The sequence below is a fragment of the Atractosteus spatula genome, chromosome 4, assembly GCF_055471065.1.
Source record: "Atractosteus spatula isolate fAtrSpa1 chromosome 4, fAtrSpa1.hap1, whole genome shotgun sequence".
Classification (NCBI taxonomy): domain Eukaryota; kingdom Metazoa; phylum Chordata; class Actinopteri; order Semionotiformes; family Lepisosteidae; genus Atractosteus; species Atractosteus spatula.
In genome coordinates, this window is record NC_142709.1 from 5,069,151 (window position 1) to 5,090,725 (window position 21,575).

Genomic DNA, 21,575 nt, shown 5'->3' on the forward strand with positions numbered 1-21,575 from the left:
TTTGCGGAGCAAGTGTCTGTAAATACAGTATGTATTCATTAGGTGTGTCCTATCAAAAACAGTATATGCCAGGAAAACAGGTTCTTGCGAAATATATAAATAAAAAATAGTGCTGTAAAGGTTAAATATACTGGATTCTCAGCTACTCGTGGAGATATAAAGCAGATATCAATCAAACTTATTTTTTCTCTCATATGGAATATAAAGATGAAACATCTTGGAAATGATTTTAGCAGTTCTGTCTAAATTAAGTCTCATGTTATGAAATACCCATTGTCCTGACAATCAAGGTAATTATCTTGTAGCGTTGATGAATCAGATAAAAACTCAGATATGAAAATAATGTTGAGGACATGATTTCTGAGATGTTCTTTACATTCCACAGATTTTGAAATATGCAGTTCTGTCAACTGTAGGCTAAGCTACATAACCTGTATCCCTTACTGTTCATTCAATGAAAGAGATTTCTTACAGTCAGGGCTTTATTTAATCAAACAAAATAAGTATCAAGTGATTGATGATGTTGTTTGAAACATAGTTAATATTAAATACAAATAACATAGGATGTATTTTCAACAACTTCTTCAAATTCATTTAACAGGATTGCATGCTATGCACTGCCATCATCAGTGACCTAACTATGCAACAGTTTGTTACTCCCGGGCATGTGGCGGCTCATGGCCCTTACTTGCTCTGAGAAACCGTGACCTACCCATAACAGGTTACAGCTTTCTTAAACTCAGTGCATCCCGGGAGCTGGGGATCCAGGCTGGGCACCTCTCAGTCTCTCCATGCCCAGTCCCACAATACCCCTGTGGAAGCGCTCTGACATTGAGCCCTCTTAGAAGATCAGCTTGCTGCTCGTCCATCTGACCACAGGCTGTGATCCTGACATTTTGTCTACAAGAGCCAGTTTCTCACCGAGGTCCTAATGAAGACTTCGTTTTCCGTATCTTGGAGCACTTCTACACTCTCGGTGGCTTTTTCCACTGGCCTTAGAAGCAGACTTTTTTCAAGCTCTGATACACCTTCAGCAGCCTTTGCCGGGCTCTGGCTGAGCTTCCCCTTTAATTCTCCAAAACCACCCAAACACCCACAAACTCATGCACTTGGGTTTCGGCCACCAACCCTCCACAGCTGTGTGCAGCACACAGCCTCAGTAAAGCTCCTGATCTCTGCGTTCACCCTGTACTCCTCCTCCTGTTTGCAGCAACAGATGTACCACAGTTAGGGTGACTTACTAACATTGCTTCAAGACCTCAGAATTTGAGGCTAAGATGTACAGTGTTTTTATAAAGCACGACAACAAGAGAAGAGTAAACTGAACATAATCCGAAAATCAACAGGCTGTTATTTATATTTAAATAGGCCTTTATGGCTAAATGTAATATATTTTGCACTGTGTTAATTTGCATGGATTTATCATAGTGGAACAACTATTTCTGTTATTTTGCTCAATAAAGTAAGGAAATTAATTGAATAGCAGTGACCCTGATTAAAGCAAAAAAGCGCCTTGTGAAGATAAAGAACTGAAATGCCGTTTCTAATTTTCTTTCTATCTTTTAGTGCCTCAGCTCATTCTGAAGGTTGTTCTGTCATAGCAACAAGCATTAATGAAAAGAAGACATTTCAATACAGGTTATCAGTTACCAGAACAGCGCAAAGGAACATGGACAGATGCAGCACTGAAACGTTATTCTTCAGGGCTTTGTGCATTCTTGCTCAGGAACAGCATTATTACCAAGATCAATTAACCCCAGGTCAGCACAAATGCACCTTTCTTATTTGGAGTGAAATTCACAAAATCTGAACATGAAAACAATAGGAGATCAACTTTGAATAGACTCTGGAAGGACGCAAGTGTCTACGAGCATCCAGGCTTGCTTTGTAAATCCTCTGTAATATGTACAGCTATTAATACTGTATTAAAAGTCCCTGTAAGGCCTGTACACAGAGGTTCTACTCTACCCTGAACCCACAGACATTTACTGTGAAAGCCCTTGGTATACATGTTGATTACAACAAAAATGTGAAATGCAAAATAATACAGAATATGGTGCAATAAACCCCAAAATAATACTAATTTGCTTAATAAAGGACTCAATAGACTTACAGTTTCCAATTAAAAATGTCCCGTATTCTTGAAACTGCGGACAGGATGCAACATTTTCTCTTTTCACAATAATTAACATTTAACAGGAACAACATTTTTCTTTTAATTTATATTATTTACTGTGACTTTTCTACTACGTATTCCAAAAAACACAACATTATAAAACTCTTTATTTACTCCAGGTCATTTATTATCCTGTATGCCTCTCAATATCAAATTCTAATTTCACATACAGTACAACTAATAAAAGAAATTCTTAAGAGTCATTTTTTCATTCCTTAACTATAATGTGTGGAGAGAATATAAGCCTGCATCCTTGCGGTTGAAAAGAGATATGAAAAATTATTATTGTATGTCGTGCTCCTGCTGCGGGCTGTGACCCATGTACAATTAGTGCTCATAATTATGGGCTCCCTTCATTTATGTACAGTATATTTTGTAAGTACTGTTGGATGAGCCCTCAGCCAGTGAGAAAAGTGCAAGCAATCTTCTGGAGCTTCTCATCAAACCTGTAGATCAGAGGTCTGTGGCCTCTGATAAATACCTGTGCCTCCCCTTCCACACAGATGGTTAATAGTTTCACAGCTCTAGGTAATGGAAAGCTGTTGCTGCTGCAATTTGTCTCTATAGAGCCCTCACACACATCTTCCAGAAAACTGTACTTACAGTACTATGGCACTCCTTACAATAGGCCATTTAAGAGCTAGAGTGGACCTAAAAGAGTGTCCTGCACAGGTAGATCTAAGGAAATGCCAACCAGAGGATAAAAGAGGTCAAAGATTGGGGTCATCTTTTTCTCTCATGTGAGAATAAAGGGTAAAGCCAGCAGAGGCACACCATGAAAACTACATATGAAACAACAACATAAAACCTCATACAATGATCAAATAAATAAATTGATCAAATTGATCTTGCATAAAGCCAGGAATTTAGTTTGAAACTTTACATAATTATCCTCCATTACTCCAAGCAATTTCTCTGCAATTCTGCCAATGCTTATGTTAGTAACAGCAAGGGAAATGGGAAGATTCTTGTAGGCCACTCGTGGGACATAGTGGCTGCACTTCTGAGTACGGAGTTGGGGGGGGGTGACTCATTTGTCTTGGTTTCCATGGCAACCTCGGATAACAGCATGATCAACAGCCTCGCTGTGAGGTCAACATTCAGAAGACTGATGATTTTCAGAGTTCAGCAAACCACAGCTGGCACAAAACGACCCATGTTTTAGCTTTATTTCGTTTGTGCTTTGGCTTTTTTTTTCTTTAAAATGTGCAGTGCGGGTCCAACGAGGGCATTTATTTAGAAAAAAATGGTGATGCAGATTAAAAAAAGTGTGATTTATTTTGTAAGTCACAAATGACTTTTATAAATGTGGGATTGGGGTGACAATTTCATATTGGAATGTTATGTTCTTGTTCAGTCGCCCATATCTCCACACACAGACCAAGGTGGAATATTAATAAATGAATACTGAGAACACAGATCTTCCTTTTTTCCCCATCACCTATCTACACTTATATACAGTATGCACTGTACTGTATATGCAGTACATATATACAGTATATTAAGTATATTGGGAGATTACACAACACACAAAAATTGCAAGTACTGTATTTTGCCATCTATATTTTACTTAAGGTGTTATGCTGTGCAGCCAATACAATTATTTTTTTCATCTAGGTGATTATCTCCCAGATGTAGATCACTTTCCATTAGTACTGCAAAGAAAAAAGGCACTAAGAAGCTCATGGTATCCAGCTGTAGTTATTAAATGAAATGTTTAATTAGATCTGCTCAAAGTACTGGTGTCCTGGCACCTCTAAAGAGGTGCCAAACTGGTCCTGGGGACCCACAAACCTGCTGGTTTTCATTTCATCTGAGCTCCCATTTAATTGAATTGAGACCCTAATTGACCTAATACAGTAATAGCGTTAATAGTAGCCTTTTTACTACTGTGTTACAGAAGTAACTTATGATTTTCACATTTTGAGAAAAAAAACAAAAACAAACCTTGTACAGGTTCCACTCAAGCAACCTGTTGAGTCATTCAATGAAGTTAATAAGCAGAATGAACGGGGGGGGGTGAGTGGGACCAGTACTGTTCTCAAAACTGGCTCCCAAAGGGAAATTAACATAAGAACAGAGGCAAATGAGAGGAGGCTGTTTGGCCCATCTAGTCCACTTGGGAGTTCTCTAGGAACAACGACATCTTATTTTTGCTCAAGGGGGAGCTGTCCTGGCCAGAGGATGACGAGGCTCAAACCCCAGTCAGACTGAGTGAACCCAGGGGCAGCGGTCCTGGCCAGAGGATGAGGAGGCTCGAACCCCAGTCAGACTGAGTGAACCCAGGGGCAGCTGTCCTGGCCAGAGGATGAGGAGGCTCGAACCCCAGTCAGACTGAGTGAACCCAGGGGCAGCGGTCATGGCCAGAGGATGCGGAGGCTCGAACCCCAGTCAGACTGAGTGAACCCAGGGGCAGCTGTCCTGGTCAGAGGATGAGGAGGCTCGAACCCCAGTCAGACTGAGTGAACCCAGGGGCAGCGGTCCTGGCCAGAGGATGAGGAGGCTCGAACCCCAGTCAGTCTGAGTGAACCCAGGGGCAGCTGTCCTGGCCAGAGGATGAGGAGGCTCGAACCCCAGTCAGACTGAGTGAACCCAGGGGCAGCGGTCCTGGCCAGAGGATGAAGAGGCTCGAACCCCAGTCAGACTGAGTGAACCCAGGGGCAGCTGTCCTGGCCAGAGGATGAGGAGGCTCGAACCCCAGTCAGACTGAGTGAACCCAGGGGCAGCGGTCATGGCCAGAGGATGCGGAGGCTCGAACCCCAGTCAGACTGAGTGAACCCAGGGGCAGCTGTCCTGGCCAGAGGATGAGGAGGCTCGAACCCCAGTCAGACTGAGTGAACCCAGGGGCAGCGGTCCTGGCCAGAGGATGAGTAGGGTCGAACCCCAGTCAGACTCAGTGAACCCAGGGGCAGCTGTCCTGGCCAGAGGATGAGGAGGCTTGAACCCCAGTCAGACTGAGTGAACCCAGGGGCAGCTGTCCTGGCCAGAGGATGAGGAGGCTCGAACCCCAGTCAGACTGAGTGAACCCAGGGGCAGCTGTCCTGGTCAGAGGATGAGGAGGCTCGAACCCCAGTCAGACTGAGTGAACCCAGGGGCAGCTGTCCTGGCCAGAGGATGAGGAGGCTCGAACCCCAGTCAGACTGAGTGAACCCAGGGGCAGCTGTCCTGGCCAGAGGATGAGGAGGCTCGAACCCCAGTCAGACTGAGTGAACCCAGGGGCAGCTGTCCTGGCCAGAGGATGAGGAGGCTTGAACCCCAGTCAGTCTGATTGAACCCAGGGGCAGCTGCAAGCTGGAGATGGGGTGAGGTGGGGTGCTTGAGATGAGAAGGGAGGAGGTTCAGTTCAGTTCAGGTAGCTACTTGTAGGTACAGCTGTGTGAGTTTGATTTGTTGCTGTTATCCATCCTGAACTTCACTTAATAACTTCTATTTAGTAACTTAATCCAAGGATCTCATCAAGCTACAGTATCCGCTTCAATACAAGTATTGGCTTATTTGTTCAGTACCTTCACCATCCTTAAAGCAGTGCTCAGATTTAAATGCACTTCCACATAGTTTCCTCCAGGTTAAATCCAGGGTTGACAGATGAGAATTTGAATGAACAATATAATGGAGTATATTGTAATGAAAAACTTGTCAGAAATACATAAGTAAAATATACTAGTTAAGTACAAGGATCAAGAGCTGCCCATGTATAAACTGGATTTCTCTGTAATTAAAGCAATGATGTACCTTTTGTTTTGTGCTTTTTACATTGATTAAAGCTATCATACAGCAAGCATAACAAAACTGGAATATAGTTACTAGCACTGAGAAATAAAAGCTGTTTAATTTACTTTCTCTTTTAGTAAAACTCTGTAAGAATGCTTTCCTCTTGATACAGTATATAGAATATATATATATAAACTTTTGTAGCAGCAGTTTACAGTGTATTTCGTGTATTTTTATTTATTTCACTTAGACATCTCTTTTTTAATATTTTGTAGGAAGGCATCAAGATTCATTTGCACCAAAATTGAATCAACGATATCATAAATCAAGAATCAAGAAAATGTGATTGCATAATTTTACTCTTTATAAGAAAGGAAGATACACAGCTATGATACTCTACACATCTATTTGTAAATCATCAGATTTGAGAGCTGAATGATAGATGCACAGCCTTGGTCTTTGAATTCATCTGCCTCATAGATATGTTCTAATTGTAATCCTCCCTGTAGTGAGTTTTCATGCTGAAATAAATGACAGAGCAAGTATCTCCCCGCTGACACGGATTATAGCTTGTTGCTAATGGAATGTTAACTGCTTTTTAAATAACTTCAGAATATATCTGATGATCCATAAAAGAGTCAACTGGAGTGAATCAAATCCATATCCATACTTTATTGCCTTCATTTGCATGAAATATATCCTCCGTATTTTTACATGTCAGACATTTTAATGTCACTGCCATTTCCCCAAATGGAAAATTGGAAACCCATACAAAAAAATTCACAGCGCAGGTGGAGAGATGAGCTATTTTATGATTGTAAAATTAAATTTAGAATGTCTTACAAATATCAGTCTCCTTTACTGTGAGTTCATCAACTTCCAGCCATGATGGCTTCTGAAAGATAAACTCTACAAACCTATATGGTATCAGACATTTTTTTCAAGTTATTTTATTTCTTCTTTTTTTAAATGAACTACAGTACTTTTAACAATCACAGTGACCTTTTTGTAGACAAGTGGATACCTACTTGTCTTTCCTCTTCAAACAAGGCAATTTGCTTCAGCAATGTTCTGTTAAATGGATTTATAACAGGCTTGCTTGACAGGCAGAAGTAGCTTTACTCCTTGGTATATTAGAGTCTTTCTATTGAGACAATTCCCAGAACACTGGTTTTTCACCCATCTCTGGTTAAAAACTTTAAGGTGGAAAAAAAAACTTTAGCATCTCTTTAACCTATGAACGTCTACATGCTTTCTTCATTGCGGTTCTTTACAAAGCACAGTGTTTTGTTATCTCACATTCTAAAAGAGAAAGAATGCTGATTTGTGTTTAAAGTGACAATTGGCATACAGTATTTCACACATACAGTACATTAAATAGCAAAATGAGTTCTAAATGCTTATTAGAAAGAGCAGAGGGGCCGAAGTAGATAATGTTATAAAGATAAGCTAGAAAAGTGACTGTTAATGTAATTTCATTGTCAGTCATGCTTCAAATAAACTTCTTTTTTCCTTATTTGCCTATTTGCTCAATTTGTTTCTTATTTTAAGAAAGCAAAAATTATCTTTGAATCTATGAAGCCATCTGGATATAATTTCACCTGTCAGCATATCAGCTACACCACCTGCCAAGAGACATAATGGTTTATAACACTCCAAAAAAAATTCAAATATAGTTAATGAACGCTTAAATGTTATTAAAAAAAATATTGAATAAAAAGTCCATCATTACCTCTCTTAACACTTTGATTAACAAGTCTTTCTTTTTTTTAACTTGTCTTTGGACCACCCAACCTTACATAAGTTTGCCACTCGCTTGTGAAGCAAAGTTGTGAAGCAAAGATGATCAGAAAGATAAACTTAAGAAGTGTTTCTTGCATTTTTTGTAAGGATCACACGTGATCCTGGCTGGGGCTCGTTTATACTGTACATCTGTAAGAAAGAGATCAGAGGATGAGAGAGTTACGGTGCTGTTGTCAAACACATAACCAAGGAGACAGCTGTGCTTAAACATGAGATACACAGTGGTCCCGCGGAGAGCGCGCACTCTTCTTTCATTTGCTCCGGATGGTGAGGGGCTGGCCCTTAATGGGAGAGGACGCCGCTGTGGTTCTCAGCTGCAGGTTCTCACGGACAAAGTTGCGCTGCTGAACTGAAACGGTCCTCATCGGCCCAGAGGACACAGCTGCGGACGTCCCGGGAGAGGGGGGCGTGTAGCGCGGCGGCACCCCGTTCACCTCATAGGTCCACTGCATATCAGCTGTCTGGAAGAGGGACACTGATGATTAGACCTCTACATCTCTCACATGAGAAACAGACAGACAAAAGCCACTGAGCATTTGACTCTGGACTGGGCAGAAGAGTTTCCATTGCCACCACTGCCGGCATCCTTGACTGCAGTGGTTCCCAATCCTGGTCCTGGTGACCCACACACCTGTTGGTTTCTGTTCATTGTACAATTTTAATATTACATTTATTTTAAATTCTACACTTTTAGTTATCCTATCACTCCGGTTGACTTTTTATTGCTTCCCATAATTGCCTAGAAGATAAGAAGGGTGCCAAAATAAACACTAAAGTCTTTTTCATAGATATCGTAGATTCTTCAATCTCATTTTTTTATTTTATATTCATAGCTTATGTATATTCTCCCTGCATGTACAGTAACATTCTGCACATCCTAACATCCTGGGGTACCAATGTGATCATTCACCCCTGATACAGTATGTACTGCTGGTTTTCTAAATATTAACCAGGTCTTAATCCAAATGCGTGCATTTCCTTGAATGTGTACTACCTGTAATTTTGAGAAGAGTTGCTTTCCAAGCTGTGGGAATTAAAGAAACATATTGATTTTACTAACTTATTACTATTGCTTGTGATTTTCAGATTCAAAGCCAGCTTTAAGCACCAGGTCCTTCTCTGTCTGGTGCCAGGTTGTAAGAAGCATGCAGAATTCTGCCAGGAGTAGAATATGTGAGTAAGACCAAACTAGACTATGGAAGTAAAGTGAATTTGTGAATTATCCACCAAATCCATTTCATAGGAGGAAAGAACAAATTTCTCCATACACTGCAGTCCTGGCCTTGCAGGGAGCACTGTCATCTTGCAAAATGACACCTGTGATGAGCGGCACATCATCAGTCACACCTTAGAAGTTCTACAGTACAGTACGTCATACTAAGTGTTTGGAAGAGCAGAGTCTCAGGCTGGGAGCTATTACAAACAGGCTAGGGTTGACTGCAGGCTAGACCAAGAACAAGAAACAGAATATCAGGACACTCAAGACAGTCATTGACTCCCAGGTCTATGTGTAACGGTTCCCAAGGACAAACTATGATATTGGGGGATTTTAGGGCGATGAAGTTTTCCAAAGGACAGGAGGACATTAAGCCCATTTAGCTGGTTCCAGTTTGATTAGATAATTAATCTAAGAATCTCATGATAGAAACTGGGGCAGCAAGATGGCTTGGTAAGTTGTTCTCGACTCTTCCTGCCCCGTGTGTAAAGAAATATCACTTGTAATCAGTTTTAAATGCACTTAAGTTTCCATTTGTTTCCTTTGCTGTTTCAATGCTCATTTCCAGGAATCAGCAAAAGTCTTGAAAAAATCCCCATACATCTGATTTTTGAAAACCTCTGAGGATTTTGAACACTTGAATCAGACTCCCTTCCCTCATACAAACTATACTGTACATAAAAACAATACAAAACCTCATACAGTACATTATGTGTTTCACAAGTCCATGTTTTTTTTTTCTTAGCATCAGGGCTAACCTTTCCAGTCAGGTACAAAAATATTGATCAGAAGCTACAGTATATACAGTACTGTATCAGCAATTGCATACAATATATAAACTGCTGGATGTTGTAACATAAATATGTATACAATCACCCATGAAGCTCTCTTGTCTTTAGTACATTTTTCATGAAGGCAAGGACAATAAGTTGGATTTCTAAAGAGTCAAAATGGTGTGAGGTAGACATGCAACTGCGATAAAATCCAGAGACACAACTGCTTTATTTTGTTTTAGTTCAACGTTTGTCTGCACCCACTTCACATCTGTTAAATAATGTTGTACTGTAGATCAAAAGCATATTGTCTTTGACAGCAGTATTTTTTATGTATCAAGCTGTCTAATTTTTCTTTCCAAAGACAGGATTTTTCTGTTTGTGTTTCTGTTTGTTTCTGTTTGTCACTAGTGAGTGAAAACAGTACTGTTCTATAACACAATGGCGTGTAGCCCCTAAGAACAATAATGTAATTAATTATCATCAGGCCCATGGGAACTGGCCACAAACTCAACACAGAGCAGGACCAGGCAAGGGGGAACATGATCAGTAATAAAAGCTAAATACAGGCCCATGGGAACATACTCTCACATAAAGCCTGTTCAAATAAAGCGTATGGGAACTCAACTGGCTTGTTGTACTTTTAAAACACAGAAACAATATAAAATAAAAATAAGTGAGTGGGTGCTCCTGCATAAAGGTTTAAAATCACCATTTTACGGTGTTAATCATTTTAGGTAGAAAGTCATTCAAAAATTAAATCTAAATAATGTGAAATGTTTCCGATTAAACAACAATGGCTACTGATGTCACAAAAAGGTATGCTTCATACTGTAGTTTAATAATAAAAAGAAACTTCTGTTTATAAAGCACCTTGCCAAACTCAAGGATGCTGTATAGTAAAATGGAGAATTTAAAATGGATAATCAGAAGCTTATATATTATATAAGAAATGTTATGAACAAGAGGAGGCCAACTGGCCCATCTAGATCACTTGGTTGGCTTTTCATGAAAGAAGCCAGGAACCATTGGACAGATGGATATTCAGGATCAGAAGAAACTAATTCTATTTGTGCATGAAATATTATTTCTGACAAAATAAGGTATACAGCATGGTAATAAAGTAGATGTTGTATAATTGTTTTTGGTGTTCATCCAACAACCCATTTTCTAACCTCTTCATCCAATTCAGAGTCACGGGGGAGGCAAAGTCTATCCCGGCAAGCAACATACAGTGCCTGGAGGAAAGCCACGCGAACACGCTGAGAACATATGAGTGCTGGGCAGGAGACTGAGGAGAGTTGGGTGAAGTTAGTATGTAGTAACATTTGCAGCTCTGGGGAAGCCAGCCCCTTTAAAGCAGTTTCTGTCTATTATTTTGAATAAGCCCTTTCATGTTATTTTTCAGAAGCCTTAAGTTTATTTTCTTTTTAAAACCAAAGACGGGAAGCCGCCTAGACTTTAAAATACAACTACAGTAACTGTCTTCACAGTGTCTCATGTGCAAATGTCCCTTGAGACATGCCACCAAAAGGAGAGAAGTTTTTTTTGTTCTAACTTCACGTGATATAATGTGTGTAAGAGGAGCAATATCAGGCATCAGATCTACAGCCGTCGTAGTTAACTTTACTAGCAAAAGGATTCCCCGTGAACATGTACAGTACACACCTGCATTAGAAGCACCAAGCAATAAGGGTTTGCTTGCATCAGTGGTAACAATTCAAGCCTCCATCATCTCTCACTCCCAGGCCTCTTTGATCCAAGCAGCAGAGAGTTTTGTGTAAGAGCTATGAACCTGAGCTAGGATTCAATGATAATAAAGCCAATAAAGCCAATCATTATTAGAATTATCCCAAATATTGTCCCAGGAAGTTTAATCTGTGAAATTCAAGTCCCTACGTGAATTGTAAACGTTGCTAAGGGTTTATATGAACCCTGCAAAAAAAAACAAAAAAAGAGGAGGACAATCCCTTTAGTTTCCCATGAAGTCAAACAAATTTTGCTTTGTGTAGACAGACTCAGTCCCTAAAGGAGGCCATATACATCGCAGCATGTAGATTTAAGCAAACAACAAAGGTGAAAGTGATCACCCCTGATGAGTGGGCATAGAAATAGCAAATGGGGGAGAACACGTGTTGCCTGACAACACCATTGCTGAGGGTTTGGGATATAACATTTTAACCTTATTAAAAAACCTGATCCCAAGCCAATATATTTCAGGATTGCCATTAGATATTCTGAAAATCAAAAGCCTTGACCTTTATTGACAGAACAGGAAAGGCGGGGGGGGGGGGGTCTGTAGTCGTGTTTATAATGTGATGAAGACTGCAAATGTTATAAGAGGCCAGACACACTTTCATGAAGCCTGTTTGACTGTGGTGAGATAATCTGGTTAAATAAACCGAAAGCCAGCAAAGAAGCTAACACAAAGGATGATCGTTAACACAAAGTGAGGAAGAAAATAAATAAGACATGAAGGGTGATGTCCTAGCACTGCTTTTAATTTTCTTATGAGGCTGATTTCCAGTATGGCCTTAGAAAAAGGAAGCTGTTAGGTTCCAGAATTATATATTTTTTTAATTAATAAAGAATTTACAACAGCTGTTAACCAAAAATAGTATGACAGCATAACACAGGTAGAAATTAGATAAGATAAGATCACTTTATTGGCCACATACAATTTCTTGTATTAGGAATTTGTCTTTTTTCGCATACCCTAACTTTGCTCTCCATGAGACACACAGACAGGGAGAGAAACTTGGGGTCAGAGCGCAGGGTCAGCCATTTATATGGCGCCCCTGGAGCAGTTGGGGTTAAGGGCCTTGCTCAGGGGCCCAACGGAATAGGATTCCTCTACCGGCCACGGGATACAACAGATCTCTCCATGAACTCCTCACAACTGCAAAGGCATATCTCCATTAAGTAGTTGCTGGACAGCACTGATCCCCCAGACAAGCAAACAAAGCTGGAATGCATTTTTTTCAAAAAAATTGTTTGTCCACTGGAGAAGTCTGATGAAAAATATTTTGGGGCTTGTCATGGCTTCCAGAAGAGTGGTTTCCCTATATGATTTGTGCTCTTTCCAAAAAGTCTTGCAGTGTCAAGCAGATTAAGGATCAAGAACCCAACAGGAACATCACATTCAGCTCTCCCTGGTAAGACTACTGTGTGAACATTATTTCAATGTAGTTTATTTTGCAGCTCTATCACCTTAAGTATCAGAATTTCCAGCTTTTCTGCGTGAATATCTAGTACCGTTTTTGTACTATACCTCTTGTTTGTCTGAGACAACACTCTGTTTAGAGACCACTTGCAGTATGGTTGACAACTGAGTGGGTAGGTCACCTGTCACTACAGTCACCACCTCAGTTTTGACCAGCAGTGCCTGCTGCTCTGTGGAGAACATTAGCATAGAAGCTGTCTTGGTAAATTCAGAAGAATCAAACTTTTAATTTCAATTACATATATATTTGTATATACAGTACTGCATTCACAGAGCCAAAACACTAAGTAATGATTCACTATACTCTGTGATGTTCTATACATTTTTACAATTTCCATCAGTTTGCAACTACTGTACCTAAGCTTTCTCATGAGGATTCCACAACGATTATTTCAAAAGTGTAAACATCAAAGATTTCTGTCATTAACACTGTCAATAATAATCTCATCAATACAGAGCCAGAGCCTACAATTTAAACATCTCAAAGCAGAATCAAGCACTTGTTTATTGCACACATAAGAAAAAGAAAACACAAAGACACTTACAGCTGGAATGTGAGAGGACATACTGTACGTTCCCCACTAGAATTAGAATGAAAATTTTATTTTAACCTATTAACAACTTCATGATATGAACTTGCATTTAATTTGTTTTAAATTGACATCACATAAGATATAACTTATAATATATAATAATTACTTTTACAGTATATATCATTCCTTGTATTATATATTATACTGTATATTTTATATCATATTAGATACTGTACTATTGCCTATAGACAGGATTTCTCCTCTCTCCTCCTTACCTGTTTGAAGAAAAAGTTTTTGTTTACTAGTGCTAAAGCTTTCAAACACAATTAACTTTCTAACTTGCAACAACTTTTTTCAAGAACTCTATTTGTAACCATTGCATGCACATAATTAACAAGAAAATTATTTTTTCAGAAATCAGAAGGAGATGATTTATCTTTGTAAACACATCAAAACCTGTTTGCCTTTAAACATCTAATTATCTTTCTTAGTTTAAATCTAAGATTTGACCTTAAGGTAGAAACTCAAGGAAACTTAATTATAAACCTTTTGTCCATTGAGATTGTGTTTTACAACAACCCATTAGACACATCCCCCTAGCATTAATGAAACATTTATAAACTACTTTTTCCCCATTAGCAAGAATTACCTTTTGTGATTCAACATCAACTCATAAATATTAATTACTATAAAAACACAATTGCAACATGAAGTTGCAAAAAACTCACAATTATTTAAAAATAGAAGTGTGGTAGCATAGTAGGAAAACTAAATATGAATTAAATTAAATGAAAGGTTTACTTTGGGTTAATGATTTTTTTAATTGTTAGTAATTATGTATCTTTCTGTAGCACACACAGTCTCTTTTTAAACATTACATCGTAATAAAAAACTAGCAACCTATGTTATTACATTATATATCCAGTATTCAAAATGAAATCCTCACAAAAGTATCCAGATAATCCTATTTATTGGCAAAATTAGTTGCATTTTCCTGTCACGTGTTATGAATCTGTTAAAAAAAAATAGCAACCTTGTTGCCAGCTGCTCACAATTTAGGCCCAGCCCTTGACATTTGGTGCTTCAGTAAATATCATCACTCAAATCTAATTAGACTGAGCTCAAGGTAATTCAGACATCAATGCAAACAGATTAGCTGGAACAACCGAAGGACTTGTTCTCCTTCGCTCAAATCCTCCTTTTAAAGCCAGTCTAATTGCAGTTTTCACCTTCGCTGCAGGTGCTTGGGAATGTTGACTTTTTCAGCAGCCACTGGCACTTTTAGTCTCCCTGTTTTTCTCCCTTTGTAAATATATAACGGACCTTCTTCCTCAGAAGGTGCAGTCATTCGATAATGCTGCTGTTTGATCAACACAACTGGATTAATACAGCACTGAGATCAAGTATGAAGTATCATCTGAAAAAAAGCAGTGTGGGGATTTTTTAATTATTGTTCTCCTTAATTTAGTCTTGATTTTACAATAGGCTGCTTCTTAATATTCTCAGATAGCTGTTTTGTATAACATATCTTTTAAAAATATTAAGTAGGGCTAGTGTATCTCCACAAAAGAAACATGGGTCACATACTGTATAGGCTAGGTATTTTAATTAGCTGCAGGCAAAGACTACTGTACTATGTTTTTTTTTCTTGAAGAAGGAAGCAGTTACCTTCACTTTCTAATTAACAAGGTAGAAATTCCTAATACTTGAAAGTGATACTTTATTTTCATAAATTGCATGCTACTTGTACTGTACTGAGTTACAGTGCCCCAACATAGCAAATTCTTATACCCCAAATATTTCACAATAGTGTATAAATATTATACCATCAATTTTATTAATTCTTCTTATTTCCATGCAACACTAATCTTGTGACACTAATTAAAACATGATTGCTTTGTACTGCAATGCGAAAGAGATAAAAATAACCACCCTGTAAACACAATTTCCCTCCACAGATCAGTTCTCTCTCTCAGGCAAAACTGGGATCTTATCTTGTTACATATGCCAAGCAAGAGTCTTTTATGCTGTAAGCAAATGAAACTGGAATAGACGTATAAATTACTTGCATGACGATAGAAAATTGAAATGATCCTGTATAAAAAAACTCCTCTAACTCAAACATGCGATTACTCCCAAAATCACAGAAAAGGTGTAATGAAAACATATATTTGTATTTTTCTTACAGGATGTGACTGAACATTTGCTATGAATAAACCTAGTAGTCATTGGTTCAGCTGTAATACCAAACCATTTGTTTGCTGTCAATAGGAGCCGTTTGTGATTTTGTTGAAGTCAGAACACAATCTTAAGGAACAAACAAAGTTTGTCAGAACAACAGGTTTGATCAATGTGAGGACGTGGCAAAAAAGAAGTGGCTCACAGTGAATTCTCAAAGTGTACACAGTTACAGTATATCAACATGCTGAAAAATGTGGTCACACAACATTGGAAATCTAATACGGTACGTAATTGAGAATATTTGTTTCCACTTGTAAATTGTCCTGTTTTTTTTACAAAAAGGACATTTCTTAAATTTTTCAGTGGATAGAATGGTCTGAGCAGTATGAGAAACCTTATTGCATCTTTTGGATTCTGTGTGTTCTTCATCAAAAACATTATACCAAAAACGTCATCCTGCAGCATTTTGCCACTTAGGAAGCTTCTTGAATCAAGGAAGTATTACTTTATTTTAGACCACCTGTAGATTTTTAATTGCTGTATTCTAACCTACCAAAATAGTCTACTTTTTTCTGGATTCTTACCCGGTCAGGCTACCTTGAAATTCAAAGCTAACTTCCAAATACACAATCTATTTACTTTTGTTACACACTTTGTAAAAATAAAATAAATTAAATGCTTTAAAGCACTGTAAGAACTGGAATTCATTTAGTGCTTAAATGCAGAGCATCTACTGTACAAATGCTTCTGTAATAATTTGTTAGACATGTTGAAATTTTCCTAATTATATACTGTATATTGATAGGCTGATAATGATTAAACTAAAGAGCCCAGAAAACAATCTGAGATAAACCCTAGTGTGCATGCTTGGAATATGCCATCGAGGGGATGGCAGCCTTCCCCATGCAATTCTGGAGAAGCTTCATGCTGTCTTTATTCAAGAACAGGGTCAGCTGTCTTAACAACACCTACAGGATTTGAGTGGTGATGGACCATTTGCAAACATGCATTGCAAAAATGTTGCAGTTTTTCTGAATAAGTAGTTGTGTCAAGAGTGCTTGCAGTCTATCCAATTCAACAGCACTAAACCAAACGGAAATTGTCTTTTGTCTAATACTACACTATGCATAAGTTATTGTCAATAGGAATAATAATATCACCATCATCTGCTGCAGTGGTAGATGTCAAAATAAATAAACATTTGTAGCTGGAATAGTTATAGGCCACCTTTGTACTGTCTGCTACTCTTTCATGTACATCAAATGTATTCATTCTTCTTTTATATTTCCATTTACCAAACAATTTGTGAGAGTTGTAATTGCCTGTTGAGTGATATCCTTCTGCTGAAGGCTCACCAGGACTGAAACGGCAGTTAAACCTAATGTTAAGCCTCCAAAAGGAAGGGTTTCATTTTTTGCCTTGTCTTTGCTCACCTGTATTACCAGCGTGGCTCTGTGCCTCTTGCTGTACATGGTTGGAGTGAAGCTAATGGTAATAAGTGTTCCAGCAGAGCCAGTGGGTAGCAGTTCTCCTGAACGAGGCAATACTTCAAATTCCTGGCCACTGCCTGGCACAAAATATGCAGTGAATGACTCAGGGTACCTGAAGGAAATAAGGCACAAAAACTCTAAAAGTTAGTTTATAATAATAAAAGTAATAATAATAACTATAAATAACATTTTACCAATTCATTCAATTAAAGCAAAGAATGAAGATAAAGACCATACAAATCTTCTGGTATCCTTCATTAATTAATCCAATTAATTCACTCATTGGATATGTTCAAGATGTTTCAAGGCTCTTTTTAAGTGACCGTTTAAAAAGCACATTTAAGGTGCAATCCTAAGTTATACATTATTATGGGGGACAGAAGGGAAGACTGAAGACAGCGAGCTGCTGTTGTATTTTAGGTTCATGGGGTGTATGGTTCAGATCAATGAAATGTAACAGGTACTACATGAAAGAGTTAGTGTAATTTGTCTGGTGATTTTAAGGTGCATAATTCTGATTCTGGGTGTATAAATTTCCAGGTTTGAGGTTCTTCAGCAGAGTGAAGCATGGCCAGAATGTGTGAGCCTTCCCATTGGACATTGCTTAACCTTGTTGTGCCAAAGTTGTTCAAACCCAATGCCCAAGCACCCAATGGGAGGTGAATTTTCTCCTGATAAAACAGAAGAGGGTACAAAAATATTACAAAGCACACTTTTGTTGGCACTGAGAGTACTAAGACAAGAGCATATTAACTCAACAGATAATATATATCTTCTCCACCATCAATGGAAAACATTTCATGTAGTGAACATAAAACTATAAATTTCAGCAAAAAAAAAGAACATGTCTGGTTTTAAACAAAAGAATGAAAAAGAATATTAATTCAGACAGGCCAAGAAAGGACTCCTTAGGCTTAACCTTGGGCTCATATCTGCCGAGGTGTTTTATGGGGTTACTCTGACATAACTGTACCTGAATAAATAAAAATAAATAAAAGCCCCCTCATCCCTAGGAACAAACACAAGGGCTTAAATACCCTGATCCCCCTAGTGGGTTATGCCTACGTGTCCCACATTGGGGAGAGCTGTGGATCCCAGCATTTTCTTTTCCAAATATATACAGGACATCTGCTTTGATTGCACACCAGATGACAATGAATGATCTCATGTAGAAGTACTGTACACAGACTGGGAGCTCCGATGTCCAACATAAATGACCTGAGCTGTAATTAGCACCTCTTACCTCACAATATGGTACAGGCAGCAGCTTTAGTAACAGATAAATTTGAGTGCGCATTAAACTTAGGTGTGCAGGCAAAGGATACCCAACCATGCCACAAGGTACAGTACAGTAAGTGCACGAAAGTTTAAAATAGTTCAACAAAATAATACGTAATACTATATATTTGATGCACCCATTCATCACAAGGTGATGGGAATAATGCATTTTGCTGGGGTTCCTTCAGTAAACCATCTTAATTAAAATAAAAATTGATCATTGCTTTTTATCTACAGTGCATGCATCTTACAGTATATCACTTGCCATGACCATAGATTCACTTTCTATCAATTTAAAAGTCAAGAGTTATGTACTGAAACTAAAATGACCAACCTGACGTGTTTCCCCCTTTCAAAGAGTTCATTAACTTAAATATTAATCAATAGCTGAAGTTCAGATCCATCACTGCTCTTAACACACATACTGCTTGTTAAAAAGTAACAATGACAGTTGTATCATTTTGGGTTCAGGAAATATTTTAAAATTTCTTTAATTTTTGTCTTCACATATATTATAGAGTTTCTGCAATCAATTTATCCTGAAAATCGGATCTTGGAAGCTAAGCAGGATCCCAATATGTCGACAGAGTTCACTGTGCTTTAAGGAGACATCATCCCCAGGCTGACACTTTAACTTGGAGACCCTGACTGTATGGCCGTTAAAGAGTATGATGTTTCTCAGCATATGGGCATTCAAGCTTGTGCCTTGGCTGAATTCCACTTTGCCACTTCGGATTTGCTCAATCTGGCCCCTTCAAATTTCCCTCTTAATTCAGTTGAATTAATTTCTCCCTTCTTCACCTGATCTGCTGTGCAGCAGGGCTGCTGGCACAGAAAGGCTACCACCTGTCACACAGGTGGGCGCTGCACTTCAGTGTTGGATGAAGTGGGTTCCTGCCTATATCTGAAGCACTTCTGAAGCCCCTTTGGGATCAAAAGCACTCTATGAATGAAAACATCAAAATCTTTATGCAGAAGATAGCACATTTATTACACTTTTGTCTATTGAATGGGCAAAAAATATGCAAAAAGGCTAAATTAACTTCATATCTCTTTCAGATTTTTCATTTACATGAAATTTAATCTGCTTAGAGCTTCAGTCCCTGACCTCCTTTTTAGCACCTACTCAAGACTCATCTATTTAGACAACACCTGTGATCTCTCAGGTCTTAATGACATCCTTCAATAACTGATGTATCAACACTGTTCTGCATTAACGTTTCTAATTGTCAGATCAGTAATGTACTGTAGCATGCCAATTCCACTTATTCACCGTAAATATCAAGCACAAGCCAGCAGTGTGTTTAAATGTATTTCCGCATCATCAGTTTTACTGTTTTAGTTCTTATAATTGAATTCTTTTGAACCTGTTTACAATCACCTCTCATTTTATTAGTTTTTACCATATATCATATCTGTCTGATTGTTCCTTTTTGTAATGTAAGGTGCCCTGGATTAGGGTGTGTCCTAAACACAGTTATAATAAAAACACTGTTCATTCATTCATCCGTCCGTTTTCTAACGAGTCCATTGTCACAGTGGAGCCAGAGCCTATCCCCACAAGCAGCAGGCGTAGGGGTCCCTGGACAGGACGCCAGTCCATCACAGAGAAGACACACACATTCACACTAGGGACAATTTTCTTAGAAGCCAATTAACCAATTTATCTTTGGACTATGGGGGGAAACCCGAGCAACCAGAGGAATGACTTATGATTTCCATCCCAAATGCACATGGTCTTATCTTAAAATGCATTTAAAAATGTTCTATATACTTTTTCAGCAGTATGGTACTCAGCCCCCACTGTGCAAACCCTTAATACGCCAAAGAGATGCTCATTTAACCCCTTGTGAAAATGTGCACCATTCCATCCCATCACCAATAATATAATAATAAATTAGAATAAATAATAAATAAATAATTGACTCCCAGTTAGTCTATTTACAGGAATTAAAGGTCCTTTTGGCAGCCTCTAGTGGTACAAAATAAGTTTACTGTTTTTCAATCCCTTTTTAACATTGTTAATGTATAACGCTGATTTTGTTTCAGTTTCATAGACTGACTCCCTATTGGTAAAAGTCAGTCTATTTTCTGTAATTCTTGAAGGAGAATAAAGATCAAGTGTTTTATCAATTGAAATGCCAACAGTACACAGTCTTTCCTATTTTCTCAGATTAACTATATTTTTCTACATTTTGAGGAAATTAACTTTTCTATTATTAAGTTAGCAATGCATAATGATATTACTTTAATCAAATTCAAGTTTGTAAAAAAAAATCATTCCACACAGGATGCTGCTCCTTGCCTGTGGTGCCAAAAATTATATTCATTTATCATTTATAAGACTATGAGCAACCTTATTTTTTCACTAGGCATATATGGAAATTAATTAACATATAATGAGACATTATTAGAGAAGATATCAAATGGTGTTGACTAAGAAATCAAACAACAAAAACAACAAAAATGCAGTTCCACAAGTACGTGTCCCTGATTTCTAAGAGACGTCCATCGTGAAACTATAAAGGCAATATTACTTCTGCCTTTCTTATTGCCATTTCAGCATCAAAAAACGGACATTATGAAACTCTCAACATAAGCAGCAAAATCACCATCGGCCATACAACATATTAAAAAGTTATTAATAATAATTATTTTATGAGAGTTGTTAAAAATTAACGACAGCTTTTGAGGGTAATATATTTCTTACAAGAAATCATAGAAGGACAGAATATATAGCTGCTTAAATAGAAAAGTACTGAACGTTAAGAAATGCAGAGCAGTCAGTAAAAGCTTTGATCCGCTCCCTTTCACTATGAAATGTAATTGTTTTTTTTCCTTGAGCACCAATAAGAAAGCTTCAACCTGTTTAGAGGAAAAAATGAAACCATCAAAACTGGCAAACTAGATACAGAAAGAGAAGAAAACAGAAGAATACTTACACATTGCATGACCACATTGTTAAAATCTATGCATGGATAGAATGTGGCTCAGCCACTTCACTGAATATAAATCACCGCACACTACGCTAGAATACTCAACAACTACCCAAAAATGAAAGCCAACAAACATCAATAATTTGTTCTTTGGCCTTTCTGCTTTCCCTTGCAGAATTCTACAATAAATAGGAATTTGCAATTTAATTCACACAAATGAAAGGGAGGTTGAATTCTAAAATATACAATTTATTA

The 21,575-nt window shown here is 38.1% G+C and overlaps 1 protein-coding gene across 1 annotated transcript in view; it reads right to left on the bottom strand.

Annotated features, from left to right (window-relative positions):
- Nucleotides 1-7,941: 7,941 nt before the first annotated feature.
- LOC148835680 (cilia- and flagella-associated protein 47-like) overlaps nt 7,942-21,575 on the bottom strand; it is a 219,514-nt gene continuing 205,880 nt past the window's right edge. The window contains exons 63-64 of the mRNA XM_088913434.1: nt 17,050-17,218; nt 7,942-8,151 (exon numbers count right to left, since the gene is read on the bottom strand). Coding sequence (XP_088769560.1) covers nt 7,942-8,151; nt 17,050-17,218 — 379 coding nt within the window. The remainder of the gene's footprint in view (nt 8,152-17,049; nt 17,219-21,575) is intronic.